Here is a 19,892-nt window from a genome sequence, read left to right on the forward strand (position 1 = left end):
ACCCAGAGGGGCCTGTCTTGCAGGCTAGTGGGGACCCCAGACTATTGGACAGTTCAGCCCAGACTGATGGAGTGACAGGAGATGGGGAGGGGGCAGGGGCAAAGCTGTGATACCCTCTTTGACCCCAGCCTTCTCCAGGCTGCTGGCTCTCTGCCCAGGAAAGGAGTGACTACAAGTGCTGGTGGAAGGAGGGGGACAGTCCAAAGCATAAGCTAACTTTTGTTCCCAAACTTTTTTCCTCCTGCTTGAGGCAGAGGAATGGCGGAAGGGGGTCTGGGGAAGAGGCCTGACCGGATGGGGCTCTGGCGCCGGGTCTGACTTGGAGGGCGGGTGAAGGGTGTCTCTGAATAAGGGGCCCCTGCTAGGGTGGAAGAGGTCCTTGGGAGACCCACCCTTAGCCTGGGAGGAAATGCAGCCCACTGTCCTGACATTTCCTCCTCGTCCTCGGGTTTGGGTGAAGAAGGTCTGGAGCGTCTTGTTGCCTTACCTTCCTTTTCCTCAGCCTCTCAGGAACCTGCCCAGCCACTCAGAGCCTGACTGTCCTCCATCCCTTGGTGTCCCTTGGCCACCCCCTCCCAGGAACAGTGCTGTAAAAAGAAAAAAGGGGGATGTTAGAGAGAAAGGAGGAAATAAAGTCTTTGGAAAGCAGAGAGTTTTACAACAGCCACAGGTTTTATGGAAGCAATTCCGTAATAACCTTCTACCTGCTCAACTCCTTTCCGCCCCGCCTGCCGCCCACCCCGTTTGGCCTCCTGGATACGCGCTCCCAAAGAGTCAGCCACCCCATGGCCTCCCATATTCCTGGTGGCTGGTAGCTGGTTAGAAATTCCCGGGATGTAATTGGGCAACTGATCTCTTTGTCTGTTCTTCTTTTCACCTCTGACAACCTGGAGGGAGGTTTGGGAGAAGATTTCGTTACTTTACAATTAAAATCCCCACTTGGAGGGTGTGGAAGCACTAAGGGTTGAACCCATGTTTGCAGATCGGATGCAGCTCCTTTTGGAGGCTGCTGTGTGTAAAGGGTGAAGGTTCTGGGGAATCTTGACTTCATCCCCTGGAACAAGTGTTCCCACACCTCATTCTTTCCAACAGTGGGGCTGGACTCTGATCGTGGGTCAGAAGAAATAAACTCCAGGTGCCATGGGGACTTTCCTGATTTCATTGTACACAGCAGTGCTTTTGTGTGACCTCTACAGTTACTTGAGAGCTTTCACATTTCAACTCATCTCTGACCACTGGTCAGATTCACACTTGTGTGAGACACACTTGTGCACAAGGAACTGTGCCTTCATCCCCGTGTCCATCACAACCATGAAATAAGCATCACAGGATGTACACTCTCCCTGTGGTTTTTGGGTAAGAGACGCAGTAAAGGATGTCATGGTCAGACAGAAAAGTCACAAAATTTCACAACCCGCTCTGGGCCAAGTTGAGGCATTTCCTTCACCTCTCAGAGAAATATTTCAGAATGGAGTTGTAAAAGAAACCAGACTTAGGTCACACGCGTTTGTGGATATTTTGCTTGAATATAGTGAAGCTTCTGAATCAGCTAATGTCTTATCGCCACAATTCGAGTACACAAATACTCAAGCTTTTGCCCTGTCTATAAGTGTGTGATGGTTATAAAAATGTACACACAAGCTTTGGGGTTATAGATCTTTTTATGTGAGCAGAATTGCAAACCCGTATCATACACACATCTACATATGCACCATTAGATCTTATATACAAATGCCCAAGCACATATAGTATTATAGTTGGGCAGATTTATTTATTGTATATTCTGTACACAGCATAGAGCACAGCGCATTTGCACGCTGGGTTCCCCATATGGAAATATTGATTTGAAATATAGGTACAGGAAACAGATCTATTCAAATACACATGCATAGATTTCAGCTTAGCTTATTGATTAAAAAACTTTCCCCCTTTTCCACTTACTGTTTTTCTTTTTTGTTTTTCTCCTTGCTTTTATTTCCTTCCCTCTGTCTAGATTTTCTCTCTATCTCAGAGTGAAGGGCGCCTCTAAAACAGCCCTTAAACCACAGGCACTCACCGGCTGGTCCTGGCCAGGGCTGGCCTCTCATCTTCTCACCTCGGCCTCCTTCGTGGTTCTTGGCTGCTCTGGGCCCCACTGTGGGCAGAAGCTGCAGCTCTTCCCTGCCTGCCCTTCCCGGAACTATCAGCTACTGGCCCCAGCTGTGTTCAGGCACAGCTCCCGTGCAGGGAATGGCAAGAGGCTTCAAGAGGGTTTTCCTTCTTTCTCTTTAGGGTTGGGGGGAGGTGGGGAGCAGTTTGGTCTCTCAGGGTGAAGTGACCCCCACTCAAGCAACCCTCTATTCAGCAGCACTAGACGCTGGGCTCCAGGGGCCACAATCCTATTTGCTTCTCTTCTTCATGGTGGGTATCATTGTCTGGGAGAGAAAACAAGGTTTGGGGGGCGGTTCACAAGCCCTCAGATCACCCAGACAAGGAGCTTTCTCTCAGCTGACTGAGAGGAAGCCTAAGCTGAAATTGAGCTCCAATTTGGAGCAGCAGTGCTTTCTAGAAAGCCTGGCTGAAGTGGGACTTACTGCTTGGTGTATCTGGATCCCCACTTGGAGGAGACGAGCTGGGGTGCAGACTCCAGGGCTTGAGTGCTGGTTCATTCTCTTTCCTCCAGAGTCACCTCTCCTGAGAAGATGACAAGACCTCCAAAACCTGTCACTTTGGAATTATTCCCACCCTCCAGCTTGTTTGTGAGCAAAAGCTAAGTTTTGGTCTCAGAAAAGAGGTCTGAGTCCCCTCTTCACCCAGCACCCTGGAGCCACCAGGGGTTAGGGGCAACTCACCAGACAGACTGCAGTCCACAAACCTGTCTGTGGGGACACCCCACCCTTGTAGGGCACAGGTCATGAGCCTAAATGTTCTTCTTCCTCAAACTTCTTCCCTAAACTAAGTGACTCTCTCAACTTCTCTCTTGTCACAAAGAGAGGCAGCGGCAAAGCCAGAGACAGAATGGCAACCAGAAGGGCGGGAGCCCAGTGTCTGCACAGCCTGGGTCTTAAGAAGAGCCCAGTGCACTGTGGCTTTGCCATAAATAAAAAAGTCCCTGGCCACAGACCTCATGTCCTTTGGGGCCCTAATTTATATATTACGGAAAGTCATATACTCAGCCCGCCATGCTTCATAACACCATTATTTACAGTAGGAGAGGAGTTTTTTCTTTCTTTTCTTTTCTTTTTTTTTTTTCTTAAGAATATCTGTATCACAGGTAAAGCCAACAGCAGACGGCATAGGCATAGGTCTGGCAAATGGAGAACAGGTGCTTTTCCATAACTGTGATTCATTCGCCCGGTGCCCAGCTTTTTCGCTAGCGAGTCTGGGGAGCTCCCTCGACTTTCCCCAGTGTCCAAACGCTACTTAGAAGAATTTGCATCAAATTTCTGTTTTCCCACTTGGGTCCCATGGAAAGAGCAGATCTTCACGCTGTTTGGTTCCGGATCTGCTGGGCTGTCGCCCTCAGAGAGCTGGGGTGGAAAAGGAGGGGGCCGAGTGGGCGCCGGCATTGATCTTTAAAAAATCATTTTGAAATCGCCATAATGTGAAGAAATATGGCGCTTTGCCCTCGTATTTCACACGTAATGACACGAGATGGCTTCATTTGGAAAGAAAAGCGGGCGGGAGTGTGTCTGTGCGTGTGTGGAGGTGATCCTCAGCCTTCTGCATGGCAGAAGGGTGCATGGCCAAACAGATACAACCGCAAATTAGAATGGTCCCGCTTTTATTAAAACGACAGGACTGGGACAGCCTGTCTTACCAGGGCCCAGGGTCGGAGAATGCTAAGAAAATCGGCCCCAGCCTGCCTGAAGCCTGACCGGAGAGAAGCGGGTCTGTCCAGGGGCCGCCCCTCCCTGAGCGTCCACACCACCAGAAGCAACAGCAGCGAGGGCAGAAGCCGGAGGAGCGACGGCTGGAGATGGGCCAGGAAGCCAGCCGGTGGCCCCGGGGGAGTCCCGGCGCAGGGCCGCTGAGTAGATACCAATCAAGTGGGCTATTTGGTAGCTCCTTGCAGGAGTCTGCAGGAGGAAAAGCGGCGGGTGAGCGGGAGACTGACCCGCAGGTTCCCAGTCTATGCTGGTGCCCAATACAGCGTGTTTGGAAATCCTTCGGAGCGGGCAATGCTGGGGAAGAGCGGTCAAGAGAGGCGAAAACTCCCGGACTCACCTCCTTCCCCACTGGGTGGAAGGGGAGATAACTCTGGACCCCTTCTCACAGCTCTGCTCTGCTGACGCCTTAGGGAACTTCCCTTAACCCTTTCTCCCGTTCGGCTCCCCCATGGGCAGTGTTAAGGGTCTGGAGTTCAGTGGAGGAAAGGAGAGATGGCTGTGCACCTCCCTTTCCTCTGATCAAGGCCAGAGAGGCCCAAGAAATTTAAAGGAGCTTTGACTAGTTGTACTAGACTCTTTCAGAGGATCAACTTTCCAGGGCCTGCCTGATGAATCCCTTTATCCTCATATGGGCTCTAATTTCAAGACAGCTAGATTTTAGGACAGTATCTTTGGACACTCAGGCGCTTTTATTCCCTTCTCTCCTCCCTCAGCTACTGAGGGGTCAGGAGAAAGTCCCAGGCCTATAAACATCCCAAACTAGTTACAGAGTCCCCTCCTATAAAACCCCAACTCTCCCCCATCCCCTTTCCTTCATCTCCAGTGGCTTGCTGCCGCGCTATTGTTTAATAAACATATTGCGTCAAGGGACTGGGAAGAGGAAGCGAGGGCCGGCGGGGTGGAGTGGAGGTGTGTTTGGCCGGGACCACCTCCTCTTTCTTTAATTATGCCCCGGGCCTCTCGGGCCGCTCCCCTGGCTGCAGCTCTCTCCCTCCCTGTGTCCTGCGCTCCCTCTCGGACCCGCCTGGGGAGAGGGCTCCACAGCCAGCGTCCCTCCCGAGGCAGCCCGCTGCTTTCCCTCCGCCTCTCCTCAGCCCCCGCCGCCCCACGTCGAGAACTGCCCCCCTTCTTGCAAAAGCGGGGGTGGGGGGCGGGCGGCCGGCAGCTTGGGCTGAGGTTACGTGGCCGCCGGAGCCCTGACGTGATAGCACATTGCATCAGCATAAAACAATCCATCCTCGATATGGAATGCGGTGCGGACGTATGACAGCGAGAGCGCAGCCCCCTCGCCCGATTGATTTATGTCGGAGCTGACGCTTTATCAGGCAGTCGGAAAAACTTTGACCAATCATTTTGCAAGGAGCGCTGAGCCGGGCTGCTCCACTGTACTTTGTTGGCTGAGAAGTTGAGCAGGGGGTGGGGGTGGGAGGGTGGGGGGCTGGGGGGGTCGCGTCCGAAAGCCCTCACACCGGTCCGGGTGCCACCTCTCCCTGCTTGAGCGCCGCGCGCGAGCGTTTCCCTTCCCCCTGCGAGCGCCCGGATAATGTCTGAGAATGTCCATTTCTGGGACGCTTAGCAGCTATTATGTCGACTCGATCATAAGTCACGAGAGTGAGGACGCGCCTCCAGCCAAGTTTCCTTCCGGCCAGTACGCGAGCCCCCGGCAGCCGGGCCACGCGGAGCACCTGGAGTTCCCCTCGTGCAGCTTCCAGCCCAAAGCGCCGGTGTTCGGCGCATCCTGGGCGCCGCTGAGCCCGCACGCGTCCGGAAGCCTGCCGTCCGTCTACCACCCCTACATCCAGCCCCAGGGCGTCCCGCCGGCCGAGAGCAGGTACCTCCGCACCTGGCTGGAGCCGGCGCCGCGCGGCGAAGCTGCTCCGGGGCAGGGCCAGGCGGCTGTGAAGGCGGAGCCGCTGCTGGGCGCGCCTGGGGAGCTGCTCAAGCAGGGCACGCCCGAGTACAGTTTGGAAACTTCGGCGGGCAGGGAGGCCGTCCTGTCTAATCAAAGACCCGGCTACGGGGACAATAAAATTTGCGAAGGAAGCGAGGACAAAGAGAGGCCGGATCAAAGTAAGTTATAAAAAGTGAGGAAATACCCAGGCCGAAGGCCAGGCGAGGGGGAGGGGAGGGGAGAGGCAATAAACTGCGGACAATGTGAAGGGAAACCGCGGCGTTGGCCAGAGAGCAGGCGAGGGCGGAGGGAAGACGGAGGAAGGAAGGGAGGCAGCTGGGTGCCCCAGAAAGGGAGACTGAGGCCGCCGGAGGCGCGCCGCCCCACTCCGTCAAGTCCAGCGGGAACCCGGGGCTCAGGGATCAGCTCGCCGCTCTCTCGGCCTCTCTTCCCCCACGCCCCCGGAGGCCCGCCGAAAGCCGGGGAAGAGGCCGACAACCGCCGGCTGGGAGAGGAGCTGGCGGGGCCGGGGAGGCAGCCAGAGAAGCCGAGAGCCCGCGCGGGCCAGGGCGGGAGCGCGCCGGGAAGCCGGGCCCTGCACGGCTGGCAGGGCTCCCCGCGCCACGCGCACACCGTAAAAGCCGGCCAAGGGGAAGTGGGAGGGGGCTCATTAGGATTTTATTTGCGATGCAACAGCTTGGCGGAGGATTGTTCCTAGCAGATCTCGCTCAGTAGCCGCTCAGGGTCCGCAGCCGGCGCCGGGAGGGGCGGGGGAAGCCCAGGACCCAGAGACTGAGCCCCCTCCCGGGATGCGCCGGCCCCTCCCCAGGAGCCTTCCCTCCGGTCGCCCCCTCCCCTCCTTTGGCATTCTCGCCCGGGTTGCGGCTTCCTTTCCTGCGGTTCCCGCTGCTCTCCGCAGGGCTCCCTAGCCCCAGCCGGAGCTGTCCGCCTCGCGGGGAGTCGAGGAATCGCTTCCGAACTTCAGGGCCGACCCGCGGCGTGGAGAGAGATCCCGAAAGGACCCTGGGGAGAGGAAGGGTGGGGGGAAGAGAGGCTTGCGGAGAGGCGGAGAACTTTATCCTCGGAAGGTAGTTTCTCACCGTCTCCCACCCCTCCAAATGCACCCCCTCCAGGAACCCCAGTCTGACTAATTTCCAGGAGGTGCTGCTCCCTAAGGGGATCAGAAAGAGTCTCGGATTTTTCGTTTTTTAAGGCTGAGAAGGGCAAGTTGGTCGGAGCTCTTAGGCCCCAAACAATAACCTGCAGGCTGGTGGGGACAAGTCCTCACCCCTTACTCTTTTTCAAGAGTGAGGGTCAGATTTTTTAAGTCTCTGCTTGCCCTGCCGGATTTCCCACCAACAGAGTGACCCACGGGTCCTTTGGGGTTTATTGCCTGCTGGAGGGAAGAGAGCTGCCCTACTCCCTCAGGTCACCCCTTCCAACCTGCCAGGTGGGATCACAAGAGCTGACATTTGGGTAACACGGCTCTTCCCAAAGCCTCCCTGCTCACACCCAAGCAGGCCCCCCACCCCAGGCCCCCAAACTCTGCCTGGAAAGTCCATTATTGCAAGGCAGCAGTTTGGCTAGGATCAATTATTAACAGTTTTTTTTTTTTTCCTCTTTCATATTTAATGTGGCTGCGGGTCTCATCCCAGGCAATCACATTAAGGAAATAGCACTGCAAATTGGTAAGACAGGGTACTTAGTGTAGGATGAACCAGATTATTATTACTTTTTAAAAAAAAAATTCAGTGTTTTTCATTTGAGATGAAGAAATCTAGCAGAGGGTGGCTGCTATTTTTAATTAACTCTGCTTTATTTGGCAACTTTTCTGAGTTCAGGGGTAAGGAGAAGAGAAACTTGCATATATTTTTGTTTCCTTTTTATCCCCCACTTCCCCTCAGTCACCCTTTTCTCTGTTCCCTCTCACCGGGTGGAGCCAGTTGGATTTAGGTGTGCTGTGATGGACTTCTGTTACCCCCACATGATCCATGGCTCCCCACCTTGGGACTGGAGCAATCTTGCGTCCCAATTTCCCTGAACTTGCTTTAACCAAACTGCGAGATGAGCAGGAGCGGAAACGGAGACTATTGCGACCATAAGTTATCTGTGAGCCCCCAGCGCTCTCTTGTCCACAGGCTGGAGGTGATAAATGGTTGTAATTGGGTTGCATGTGAATTGGAGTGTGCTGAATGTTTGCGTCTCTAAATGCAAACCATATTTGTGGTGTGTGGTGTTGGGGGGGGTGGGCAGCGAGATATCGCATAGACACATATGCCTGCTGCCATGTGGCCAAGAGACCCACGCTTGTGATTAAGACAGGAGGGTGCACTGGACTGGAGGGCCAGGAGGCCCCTCAGTTTGGCTGGGCAGAAGCCACTCTCCTCTCCCCCAGCTCAGTCTTTCTCTTACCTCTCAGACTTAGAGCTAGTACTCTTCAGTCAGCCTAGTTAGTCTTGTAGAGCTGGTGGGGGAGGGGGCTTCAGCCAGGCTGGGCTCTGACCTGAATCCTAACCAGTTCTGACCCAAGAGACTGAGAGAGGGCCTGGGACAGGGAAAGCCTGGGAAGTTGTGGGATGCCTGGCACAGGTTTGGCTCTATCCTGTCCCAAAATCTCTCACCTGGAAATGTCTATAGCAACTCCTGGCCCATCTCTGAGACCCTTTCTGGGAGCTGAAGGCCCAGGTGGCCCTTTCTCTAATGCAAAATGGGGAGTAGAGACCAAAGGGGCACCCTCTTGGAAGGAGAACACAGGGGCCCTTCACCCCCTTTCCTTTCTTTGATTCTATCGCTGCTTCTCTTTCAGCCAACCCCTCCGCCAACTGGCTGCACGCTCGCTCTTCCCGGAAAAAGCGCTGTCCCTACACCAAATACCAGACGCTGGAGCTAGAGAAGGAGTTTCTGTTCAATATGTACCTCACCAGGGACCGTAGGCACGAAGTGGCCAGACTCCTCAATCTGAGTGAGAGACAAGTCAAAATCTGGTTTCAGAACCGGCGGATGAAAATGAAGAAAATGAATAAGGAACAGGGCAAAGAGTAAAGATTCCTCTAGCCCACCCCACCCCTTCTCCATCTCACACTTATTTATAAGTGATGGCTGCAGAGCCAGTGCTGTCTGGGATGTATTCAAGTGAATGGGGAAGGGGATCTTTCTCTTCAAAGTCCTTTTCTGTATCTAGAGGCTCTCTCCTTTCCTTTGCCCTCACCTGTCCTTCTCTTCTCCCTGGGTCTCAGGAGGAGTTTTTATTGATTTAGAAGGTAGATGTAGTTGATTCCTAAGAAGGTGATGGGCCACAAGGAAAGACAACCCCTAGTAGAGTCCCTAGTAACCCTCCTAATTTTTCTGGGCAACCCCAGTTCCTCACTTCCAACCTGCCTGTTCCTTCCCACATACTTATCCCAAAGTCACCCGGGGACACTCCAAATGCACACAGCCCAACAGATGCCCGCCTGGATAAAGCCTGGAGCCCACAGTAACAATGGGAAAAGCCCACAGTCAACACTCAAGTGACACCCCAAGTGCCATCACACCCCACGTCTGGCAGAATAGCCCCTAGACCATCAGAAAAGTCCAGGGTCTACCCCCAATGCAATACACACGAAGAAGATGTCTCAAGACACATTCCTGAATGAGGCGCTGCAGTTCAAGGGGCCCAGCATCACACCACCACCCCCATGGACTCCTTAACTGTCCCCAGGCATGGACTCAAGGCCAAATGGGATAAACTCAGTTCCCCAGCTGGTGGGCTAGAAAGGGCAAGGAAAGGCAGTGGTGGTCTTATGAGAGTCTCTTAGGTTTTATGAAAGTAGTCCACATACACACGTTTTGCTGCAGGAAATGTTTAATTCTGCATGTTGTTTTCCTATCCTTCCAACAAAAGGAGGTCAGATCGTGGGTCATAAGCCTTGACAGTGTCATCCTCCCGTTCATCTGTGCCCTGCTTGACAGAGACTGTGGCTTCTCTTGCTTGACACCGGCCCTGCTGCATTCTTCTGCATCCTCCCCAGCTCTGAAATCAACTCTGTTCGGCCAGTCCACCTTGCACCAGCGAGTCAAGTCACCCCTGTAGAACCCCCCTCTCCACCCTCCATCCTCTGCTAGCTCTACTCCTTAGGCGGGAAAGCAGGTCAGGAGAACCCGATGGAGAATTTATTGTGCATCGATTCCTGGGCTCCTCTCCAGAGCAAGTCGTGGAGGACAGGGAGGAGCAAAAACTCTGGGCTTGCGGAGCTTGACTTATTCCTCCAGTCCTGCCCAGTCCGACCCCTGCGGAGGAGCCTCGGGCTTGGCAGCTGCCGCTTCAGCGCAGAAGCGCTGAGACCCGCCTGGATGGCGACCTGCGCGCGCAGGCTTCTGGGGAGCAGTCCCGCTTGCTAAGGAAAGAGGCCGAAATCGCACCTAAGCGTTAGACTAGGGCTTACTCTCTGCTTCCTTTCCTCCCCCTGCTTCCCCCCCTTTCCAACCCCCCTCAATTCATAGACTCTGGCTCCTGCTAATCCCGACCCTGCAAGGGGACATTCCAGTAGAACTTTTTTTGCTTCGTCGGTGGCAGTCGTGAAATTGTGCTGTGTTTTGTGATTTCTTTGGGGGTGATCGTCTCGCCTGTTTTCAGTTGTCGCTTACAAGGGAGGGTTGTGGGTGGGAGAGGGGAGGGTGAAGGGCTTAGAGCTCTGATTGTTTTGGAAGAAAAAGAAACAAGAAAAAGAACAAAAAATATATATCACTCTAGACAATAAGCCTCTCGTGTGTCATTCTGTGTTGGCTCTCCTCACCTGACCAGAGTAGAGGTGCTAGTTCCAAGAGGGTGGCTTGGAAAAAAAGAGAAAAGTCCTGTGCCCAAGAGATTTCTCCTTAGACTTTGTAGGGTGGGCTTCCTGCAGGAGCTGAGAGCTGGTCTGGACCCAGGACCTCTGCTTAAACTGAGAAGAACCTTCCAACAGGAGGGCTGGGAGACTGGAGGGGAAGAAAAGGAAAGAAAGATTAGAGATGGGGTCTGGGTCTGCAGGCAGCAATGAGACCTTCCTCTTGTTATGCTGGAGACTTCCCCACCACCTCCAGAGCCAGAGGAAAGGCAAGGTTGCCCTGCCATGCCTGGAAGCAGGTCCTCTCTCAGCTGGCTGAGAAAGGCACCTTGGTTTGGCCACTTTAAAATGTCACACAAGTGAAGAGAGCAGTAACTTCTTTCTGCTATTCCCTGCAGCAGAGGGACAGGATGCAAATAGAGGTCTCTACAAGGCCAGGCTGTCCTTTCTTCCACCCCTCAAAAAGAGTGAACCCTAGGTTTTCAATCCCCACCTGGAGTCTGAGGCTCCAATCTGAGCCTCGGGGTCGCAGCCTTGGTGTAACGCGGGTGGAGTTTGGTGGGAGTGGGGCCTGGGGAGGCAGCTCTTTCAGGCTGGGAGAGAAGGTTGTGTGTCGAACAGAAATAGTTGAGGCGGGGCCGGGGGTGGGAATCCCTTCCCCAATCGGACCCCAAAACTAAATTCGGTTTCAAAAGGCACCTTTTTGTCCCTCTCAGACTGCGGGTCCACCACCAAAGCCTCAGATGAGGAGCGCTGTTGTCGGCCGCCAGGCGGTTCTCATCCAGGCGCTGGGATTCCGCTTCTGCCGGGCTGGCTCTTGGGCACCGGTCTCCTGCTGGAGCCTCCCACCGGGCCCACCCAACGGCGCTGCAGTCCGCGGAGACCCTGAGGTTGGGATAGAGGTGGGGACAAAGCCTGGCCCTTGTGAAATCGGCCTGGAAGCGAAAAGGCCAGGCCTACCCCTCTCCAGCGAACGCAAAATCGGAGAGACAGCCGGAGGCAGGAGAACGCGAAGCTCCTGGTACGCCGGGGCCCCAACCCGCGTCCTCCTCCGAGGGTTCCAGTCGGTATATCAAGTGAATCTGCTTTTAGAGCTTGCGTAGACTAGGCTCCCTCCCCATCCTGGGCTCCCAGGAGCCAGCCTGAGCTGAGAAGGAGCTGAGAAGGCCAGATTCCGCCAAAAGGAAAACGCAAAAAGAGAGGCAGGAACTGAACGGAGTGCTGCCGGGTAGGGGGGCGAGGGCGCCCCGGGAAGCCTCAGGCGGCGGCGTCTGGGTCCCCAGCCCCGGGTGGCTTCTTTAAAGACAAACAAAGACGAAGATGCAGAGGCTCGGAAGCCGGAGATGGGGAAATCTGCTGTAATAAAAGAGAGAGATTCAGAGAGGGGGACCGGGAGAGTGCGAGCCAGAGAGAAGCCGGGAGAGGAATTCAATGCCGTGTGCGCAGCAATAAAAGAATATGACCGCTATAAAAGTTTATAGCGTATAAATTTCTGAAGGTTAAGAAACTAAACAGCAGCAAAGCAAACAGTGAGGGGAAACTTTCCGGAGCTGAGAGAGCCACAGCTGGGCCTGGGCTCCCGGCCTGGCGGGCGAATGGGTGGGCTTGGCTCGGCCGCCCCCACCTACACCCGCCCGGAGCGCGGGGCGCTGGGTTTCCGGGGGGCCCCAGGGGGCAAAGAGGGGCGAGGAGGGAGGGGCGAGGGAAGAACACTTTGTTGTCACAAACGCTTCACAGAACGCAATTGAGACTCTAGTCTTTGTTCCTCGTAAGCGCCCCCCCCCAATCGGGCGTCATAAAGAGAAGCCCCCTGCACACGCGCGCGGGCACACACACACACACACACGCAGGTCCGGCGGGGCCAGACGTCTGGGCGCGAGCAGCCTCTTGATCCTTTTAGTTCTGTCCCACCCTCTCGGGCCTCCTCTCCCCCCACAGAAAGCCCAATTGTTTTCCCTCAGAATTTGAAACAATCGTGTTGGGTTTGAAAAGTGTTCGGCTCCCCCTTTTAGGGGCCATACAAGGCGCACTGCTCGGCCGTCACCGCCCGAAATTAAGGGCTTGAGGTGGGGGGTGAGAGAAAAGCTGACTTATTTTTCCCTTCCCACCCTCTCTTTTTGTTCCTCTCTCTCTTTTTTAAATCTCTAACTTAACTGCACAATTTCATGAACCATTTCCTGATTTCCGACGCCTTCCCCTTCGCACGCTCTCATTTTCCTCTCCTTTTAGGCTAATATTGAAAGTTTCTCGGGGTTGTTGGCACGGTGGCAGGTTCTCGGAGAGGCAGGAGGGAGCGGTGGCGGCGGCGCCTTTCCTCAACACGGCCGCTAGATGGCATCCTTGCTCCACGTGAAAAATCCCCGGTGCGGCGGCTTCGGGCGCTGCGGCTGCACCTCGCACCTCGGTCGGCCCTGAAATCTATGAATTGAGCGCTACCAAAAGTCATGAAGTATTTGCCCAGAATAAAAATAGGGTTCATTATGGCCGTTTCCCCCATTTTATAGATTTAAGATATAGTGATGTTGATTGACCTCCTCTCCTCAAATGATCATTTTATTTCCCCCAGAAGGAGGGCTCAGGGCTTCTCACCCAGTTTCTATGTTCCGTGGGACAACAAATGCATGAAAATGGGGAATAATAGTAACTATAGAACCAGTGAATCCAAATAAAAGAGGAGGATTGGTTCAGAAAAATGAGATTTTCCGGGATGGGGGGGAGAAGAATGCCTGCGGATACGGGTGAGCAGGTCAGGTGAGAGGGCGAGCGGGCAGAAGCGGGTCGGATGGAGAGAAAGCCGCCCCAGGCTGCTGCAAGATCGGCGGGAGAGGGAACCGGGTGAGCCAGGCCGGGTGGGGGATAGGGGCACTATAGGGGGAACGGATCCGTGGCTTTGGCGGGGATTCGGAGGTGCCCAGAGCCGGCGTTGCGGCTCGGCAAGGACCGAGGCTCCAGAGCCTTTGTATGTGGCCGGGGCTGGGCGGGGCGGCGCCGGGCGATCCAGGCTGGGGCAGGGGCTCCCCAGGACGGCGAGGTGCGAAAGGCTCGGGTATTTCCTGAGTAGTTCTGGGCCAAGTTGGGCCGCCAGAAAAGAGTGCGTTTTCTGCGTGGCTGTGGGGACAGGCGCAGTGCAGGAAGCACGGGCTCGGTTCTCCCGCGTCCCGTGGTTTCCAGGTGAGAGCTCCGGCTCCGTGCGCCCTGGCCCCGGCCTCAGGCAGACCTGGAGAGCACCAGTCCTTTCTCAAGTTAGCAGCTGGAGGCCTGGACTCCAGGCGTTTTTCGTTCGGTGACCCGCGCGCTGTCAGCCCCTGCCCATAGCCCCTTAAATTCCAAATCTCCCATTTCCTCCCCACCCGGCCCGGCCCGATCCTTGCTCCCCATTTCGGACAAACCTGCGCGAGAAATAGATGCCCCCCTTCTCCTTAAAATTAGCCACTCTGCAGCCTCGCCTCTCCTCCCCCTGGACCCGGTGCGAAGCGGAAAGCGGAGTTTCTCAACTTGAGTTTCTCTAATAAATCTGCGCTCCGTTGGGTGTTTATAAATTATCTCCTCGCTCTTTCTTGTTTTTTCTTATAATAGAAACATTTTCCTTCCATCAGGAATTTCTGGCACGGTGTAGGGATGATTTAGAACAAGCCATTGAATTTCTACCTCACCGGTGAGTCCTCAAATCATGACCATAAAATCCCCTGCACTTGATAAAAATGTTTGCTTCGGCAACAACTTAACTCTGCCTCCCGCTGCCTCACCACCTATCAGCCAGGCGGTAAACATTCAAGACCCTGGTTTGCTCCTCTCCTTTTCTCCTTTCTCCCTTTCCCTATCAGCCCCTCTCCAGTCCTCAGATTCACTTTTGAAGGATCAAGTGGCCCCAGTGGTACCTTCCCCTTAGAAGAGGTAATAGGTTTCATTTTTACAAAGGGGAAGATGAGTGGAACCCCCCAAAACACCCCTCCAAAAGCAAGCCACTCTCTCATGAATAAACAATAGACTGAATGTATTTATAAAGCCTCCACCTTTGTTGCTAGAAAATGTCTTTCTGTCTCCCTTCCTTCCTTCTTTCCTTTCCTTGGTCAAGGAGCCTCTTCGGGAAGCCATTGGTTCAGATTCTCAGTTTGGGGCCTTCTAAAGCTTGGCCACCACTGTCACTAGGCCCAGTAGGCCGGCAAAGGCAACTGGCAAGACAGGGTGGCACCCAGTCAGCTGGGTTCTGCACTCTGTGTTTCAGGCCCTAGGTCCTTAGGTCTGGAGGGAGAGCCAGGTTTAACTAGAGGTGCCCAAGGGGAAAGGAGAGAACATGGGGGACTCTGGCCTTGCTGTATCCAAATCCCTCCACCCCAAGGTCAGGTGAGGCAGTGACAGTGGCTGAAAGGACAGTGAAGGCTAAAAGGTGCCCCTCCCCACACACCCTCTGCAGTCACTGCCCAGGGCAGAGGAAGGAAAGCACAAGACTTCGGGCACCAAGGCCAGACACCGGGAGGGCAGCCTCAGTTGCTCTCCCCTCCCTCTGATGTGCTGCTGGCCCGGTGGTGCCCTCTCACCTAGTGGTGATGTGGAAGGCGTAGTGAACTGGCCTGAGAAGGTTGGGAGCCAGTTGGGCTTGGTTACTGGGTCCCAAGGCCTGGGTGCAGGACTAGGGCAGCCCAGCTGGTGTTATCCTGTGGGTGGCATCAGGCCCCTCTCCCATCATACAGAGTTGGTCTCCTAAAGGCTTGCTTACTGGGCCCCAGTGCCTTCTAGAGACCCCCTCCTCATTCTAGCACCCCCTTCCCAAGCCACCCAAGGCTGTGTTAAACTACAGAATGAATTGCAGGGTGAGCTTTGTTCAGGATTTCTCCACTGCCCATTAACCAGAAAGTTTCAGCTCTTCCTCCGGATGCCTCAAGCCCTCCTGAATCCCTTCTCCAAAGAAAAACCTTGTTTGTTTAACGAAGGAAAGTTGGTGAGTGGCCTGGGTGGGGCAGAGAGGGCTACTTTGGGGGCTCCAGAGAGGGAGTGGGGGCAGGTGCTCCCACAGCTGAAGGAGGCGGAAAATCTCAGAAAAGTCACCGTTTGCGCCGAAAAAAAAACCTCATAATCATTCTCATTTCGGCTTTGTCACCCCCACCGTGCTGCAGTCGGGCGGCGGGGGCGATCGAAGCTGCAGTTTTATAGCTGTAGAGGAAAGAACTCGTAAAATGCTAACAGCTTTTATGCGCTGCGGCATAAACAACAACAGACTCGGCTTTATTGCGTTTTATAGTTTGTTAAAGAGTTTACAGCCGTTTTTTTGGGGGCCGGTTACCCAGCCAATTCCCTCCACACGATAGTTAAACCTTTATCAATAATAAGGAAATTGATCATTAAAGCTTTAAATATGACTACCTCGTTTGTTTGAAAATATGTTTAGGAGAGGAAGCTGTATGATTTGATAACTTGTATTAAAATACCAATTACATTTATAGGACCTTTTAAAACTCGGCGCAATTAAACCGTGTTCTTTTACATTTTTCCGAAGCGACCCTGACATTTAAAAAGACTCCAACTGCCTCGTTAAAATCGCGAAATTAACAGCGTGCCTACGCCTGGCGCGTTGTGTATGTGTGTGCCTGTTTTTTTCCGTGACTCCCCCACATCAGTCTTTGGGGGTGGTCTGCGAAGGTATTTGATTTGTTGTGAGGCAAGAGATATCTCATTAATGTAGGTAGTTAAACAGATTTAATCCGTATTCATTCTCTCTCTCCCCCCCTCTCCTTCCCCCCTCTCTCCCCCTCTCCCCCTCTCTCTCCCTGGGTGTTTTTTTTTTTTCTTCCCCTCCTTTTTTTTTCCGCTGTCTCCTCACTCCCTGGCGCTCTCTGCTCTCGCTCTCTCTCTCGCTCGCTCTCCCTCGCTCTCACCCTCGCTCTGCGTTCTGTCCGGGAGGAGTACGGAGAAGCCAATAGGATGCGGGGTCTCTAATGGATGCAAATGATCATGAAAAGACAGTGCAAAATATGAAACAACTCATTTGCAGGGAAGTAAATCACCGAAAACTGTTTATGAACTGGCATCCCTTCTTCGAAATGTAAAGCGAGGACCTCTTTAAGTGGCGGTATATTTTTGTGTGGGGGGTGGGGGGTGGGGGGAGGGCGAGCGAGCCGCGGCTGCCATGCAAGCTTAGACTTTTGGAGGCTTCGCTGTCCTTTTCTATTCCTGGAAATCACAAAAAGTGTGGTGGCTTCGAGATCTTCTTCGCCTTTTCTTTCTTTTCTTTCCCCCACCTCCTCCCTTCCCGTCTCCTTTCCTGGCGAGGGTGACTAGGAGCCGGCGAATCCGCGTTTTTTTCTCTCTCTCTCCCTCCCTTTCCCCCTCCCCACCCCCTCCCCAACAGCCCCCAACTACAGCCGCCGCCGCCGCCGCCGCCTCAAAATTCAATAAAATGAGCTCTTATTTCGTCAACTCACTGTTCTCCAAATACAAAACCGGGGAGTCCCTGCGCCCCAATTATTATGACTGCGGCTTCGCCCAGGACCTGGGCGGCCGACCCACCGTGGTGTACGGTCCCAGCAGCGGCGGTAGCTTCCAGCACCCGTCGCAAATCCAGGAGTTCTACCACGGGCCGTCTTCGCTGTCCACGGCTCCCTACCAGCAGAACCCGTGCGCTGTGGCGTGCCACGGGGACCCGGGCAACTTCTACGGCTACGACCCGCTGCAGCGGCAGAGCCTGTTCGGTGCGCAGGATCCAGACCTGGTGCAGTACGCCGACTGCAAGCTCGCCGCCGCCAGCGGCCTGGGAGAGGAGGCCGAGGGGTCCGAGCAGAGCCCGTCGCCCACACAGCTCTTCCCCTGGATGCGCCCGCAAGGTGAGCTCGCGTCGGGGGCCGGCGGGGGGCGGGGGAGGAAGGGAGACCCGGGGCCCAGGACGGGCAGGGGGCCGGGCAGGCCGGGCAGCGGTGTCCCCAGCTCCTGGAAGACGTGCTCGCTCCGTTTCAGATAGCCTCCCCCTTCTTTCCTTCCTTCCTCCCTTTCCTTCCTTTTCTTCTTTTTGTTTCCCTCGAAGGAGGTCGCTAAGCGACATTTCCTGAATCCATAAACCCCTCACCCTGCCTGACTTTTCTTCTTCCCCTCCTTTTCCCCCTTTTACTGTTTTATGGGGGGTAGTGGAGAAAGGGTGGCGGGAGTGGGGGCGCTCAACTTTTGCACTTCTCAATTGCTTTATAGTTTAATTACCCTGAAGAAACTTTTCTTCTGGGGCAGAGGCTCTGGGGGCTTTTCAAGGTGGGTCCATTCGTCCCCATCCCGGCTTTTTTTATTCTTATTTTTCCCCCTCCTTCACATCCTTCCTTCTAAAGTTTATGGCACTTTTAATAGATTCAACCACCCCCGCCCAACTCTCTGGAGCTGCTTACCAGGGGAGGGGGGACCCCTTTCTGGCTCCCTTAGATTCAGTGGTGTCTGATCCCCCTCATCCCCCCCCCCCCTCCACTGACCGCGGCCTCCCAGCGCCCCCGCCCCTGCGCGGGGTAGAAGGTCCCCTGCCCTTAATATACTGGTCTCCTAGGCTGGTTCACGAATCTTCCAACCTTCTCCGTCTCTGCCCCCTCCCCCACCCTCCCCTCCCCTCTGTCTCGCCCTTTCCCCTATTCCCAGCAGCCGCCGGACGCAGGCGAGGTCGACAGACCTACAGCCGCTACCAGACCCTGGAGCTGGAGAAGGAGTTCCTATTTAATCCCTATCTGACTCGCAAGCGGCGGATCGAGGTATCGCATGCACTGGGACTGACAGAGAGACAGGTCAAAATTTGGTTCCAGAACCGGAGGATGAAGTGGAAAAAAGAGAACAACAAAGACAAGTTCCCCAGCAGCAAATGCGAGCAGGAGGAGCTGGAGAAACAGAAGCTGGAGCGGGCCCCGGAGGCGGCGGACGAGGGAGACGCGCAGAAGGGCGACAAGAAGTAGGCTCCAGCTGGGACTGCCAGGGCCGCGGCCGCCCTGCGGCCGCCGGTCCCCCGACCGCGCCACCGTCGCCCGCCCCCGCCCGAGAGAGCTCTGGCCCCGCGAGCGGGGCCCGGAGCCTGGCCTCCCACCGCAGCGTCCCCGCCGCGCCAGTCCCCGCTAGTGGTAGTATCTCGTAATAGCTTCTGTGTGTGAGCTACCGTGGATCTCCTTCCCTTCTCTTGGGGGCCAGGGGGAAAGAAAAGAATTTTAAGCATGGACTCCCTCGCCCTGCGAGGGTAAGCGGCTGCGGCCTGGCTGAGCACCCCCCCCCCACGCCCCCGCCCCGTGTAAAAAGCCTCCTTGTGCAATGGTCTTTTTTTCCTTTGAACGTGCTTCTTTGTAATGACCGAGGTACCGATTTCTGCTAAGTTCTCCCAACAACATGAAACTGCCTATTCACGCCGTAATTCTTTCTGTCTCCCTCCCTCTCTTTTCTCTCTCTTTCTCTCTCTCTCTCTCTCGCCTTGTCCTCATTTCCCCTCCCATCCCCCCTCCCCGCTGTCCTTCCTAGCTCGCTGGCTTTCTCTCTGGCTTCTCTCTTTTCCTCCACCCGCCCACCCCCCCGCGCCCGCCGCTTTGGTTTGACAATTTCGTCTTAAGTGTTTCTCAAAAGAGGTTACTTTAGTTAGCATGCGCGCTGTGGGCAATTGTTAAAAGTGTTCTTAGGTTTACTGTGAAGAGAATGTATCCTGTATCCGTGAATTGCTTTATTGGGGGGAGGGAGGGCTAATTATATATTTTGTTGTTCCTCTATACTTTGTTCTGTTGTCTGCGCCTGAAAAGGGCGGAAGAGTTACAATAAAGTTTACAAGCGAGAACCCGAGACTGGCCCGACCCGCTCTCCTCATTTGCTCCCAGCGCCTTGCAGATTTGCTGGGGGAGCCGGTCTACCGGCTCTAGCGCCCGCCAGGCCCGGCCGCGCAGAGGAGGGGGCGGAGGCTGGAGGCAGGTGGTGCAGTCCCTTGGCCCAGGGGCGCAGGGGGTGAGGGAGGCGGCTGCGCGCGATTGGAGGAGAGAGAAACGAGGGAGGGGAGCCGAGAGAAACCCCCTCCCTTCGCGTTCCGAGGCTGCGGGCCCCGGAGACCCTCGCGCCCAGGCCACGCTGGAGAGATGCGCGTGGGCTGTTGACTTTGTCCCACCCCACCCCCCGCACCTCCCCCTTTGTTTTTGCGTGTTCTCTCTTGTGTGTGTGTGTGTGTGTGTGTGTGTGTGTGTGCGCGCGCGCGCGCGCGCAGGGGTAGAGGTTCAGTACCGAGCTGCTAAACTGACTTATATTTTTATTTTTCTCGTACTCTGGTGGGGGGAGAAGGAGAAGGGAGATGCTCTTCCCTGCCTCTCCCTTTCTGGGACTTGGCTACCTTCGCCCAGCGCCGAG

The 19,892-nt window shown here is 55.0% G+C and overlaps 2 protein-coding genes and 1 long non-coding RNA gene across 8 annotated transcripts in view; 2 read left to right on the forward strand and 1 right to left on the reverse strand.

Moving 5' to 3' along the window:
- HOXB9 (homeobox B9) overlaps positions 1-8,802 on the forward strand; it is a 24,410-nt gene extending 15,608 nt beyond the window's left edge. For all 4 annotated transcript variants that reach the window (XM_061391498.1, XM_061391495.1, XM_061391497.1 and 1 more), the window contains exons 4-5: positions 2,663-5,939; positions 8,567-8,802. In XM_061391498.1, coding sequence (XP_061247482.1) covers positions 5,423-5,939; positions 8,567-8,802 — 753 coding nt within the window. In that variant the 5' untranslated portion in view covers positions 2,663-5,422. The remainder of the gene's footprint in view (positions 1-2,662; positions 5,940-8,566) is intronic.
- On the forward strand, positions 5,851-19,340 carry HOXB8 (homeobox B8). 3 transcript variants are annotated; one of them, XM_061391500.1, is made up of 4 exons: positions 5,851-5,939; positions 14,162-14,220; positions 16,912-17,383; positions 18,171-19,340. In XM_061391500.1, the coding sequence occupies exons 3-4, from the start codon at positions 16,960-16,962 to the stop codon at positions 18,476-18,478; spliced, it is 732 nt and encodes a 243-aa protein (XP_061247484.1). In that variant the 5' UTR covers positions 5,851-5,939; positions 14,162-14,220; positions 16,912-16,959; the 3' UTR covers positions 18,479-19,340. The 3 variants fall into 3 exon arrangements, with proteins under 3 accessions (XP_061247484.1, XP_061247483.1, XP_061247485.1); XM_061391499.1 differs by lacking the exons at positions 5,851-5,939; positions 14,162-14,220 and adding an exon at positions 15,514-16,632; XM_061391501.1 differs by lacking the exons at positions 5,851-5,939; positions 14,162-14,220 and adding an exon at positions 15,514-16,632 and having other exon boundaries at positions 18,174-19,340.
- On the reverse strand, positions 10,050-11,461 carry LOC133232289 (uncharacterized). The gene is made up of 3 exons (XR_009731359.1): positions 11,265-11,461; positions 10,536-10,716; positions 10,050-10,136 (listed from the first exon to the last, which is right to left on the reverse strand). It is a non-coding gene; the product is annotated as an uncharacterized LOC133232289 (long non-coding RNA).
- Positions 19,341-19,892: the final 552 nt, after the last annotated feature.

Source organism: Bos javanicus, chromosome 19 (genome assembly GCF_032452875.1).
Source record: "Bos javanicus breed banteng chromosome 19, ARS-OSU_banteng_1.0, whole genome shotgun sequence".
NCBI lineage: Eukaryota > Metazoa > Chordata > Mammalia > Artiodactyla > Bovidae > Bos > Bos javanicus.

Coding starts and splice junctions, on each gene's coding strand:
- HOXB8 (XM_061391500.1), top strand. CDS start 16,960: ATGAGCTCTTATTTCGTCAACTCACTGTTCTCCAAATACAAAACCGGG. Junction 17,384..18,170: donor CCCCTGGATGCGCCCGCAAG/GTGAGCTCGCGT, acceptor CCCTATTCCCAG/CAGCCGCCGGACGCAGGCGA.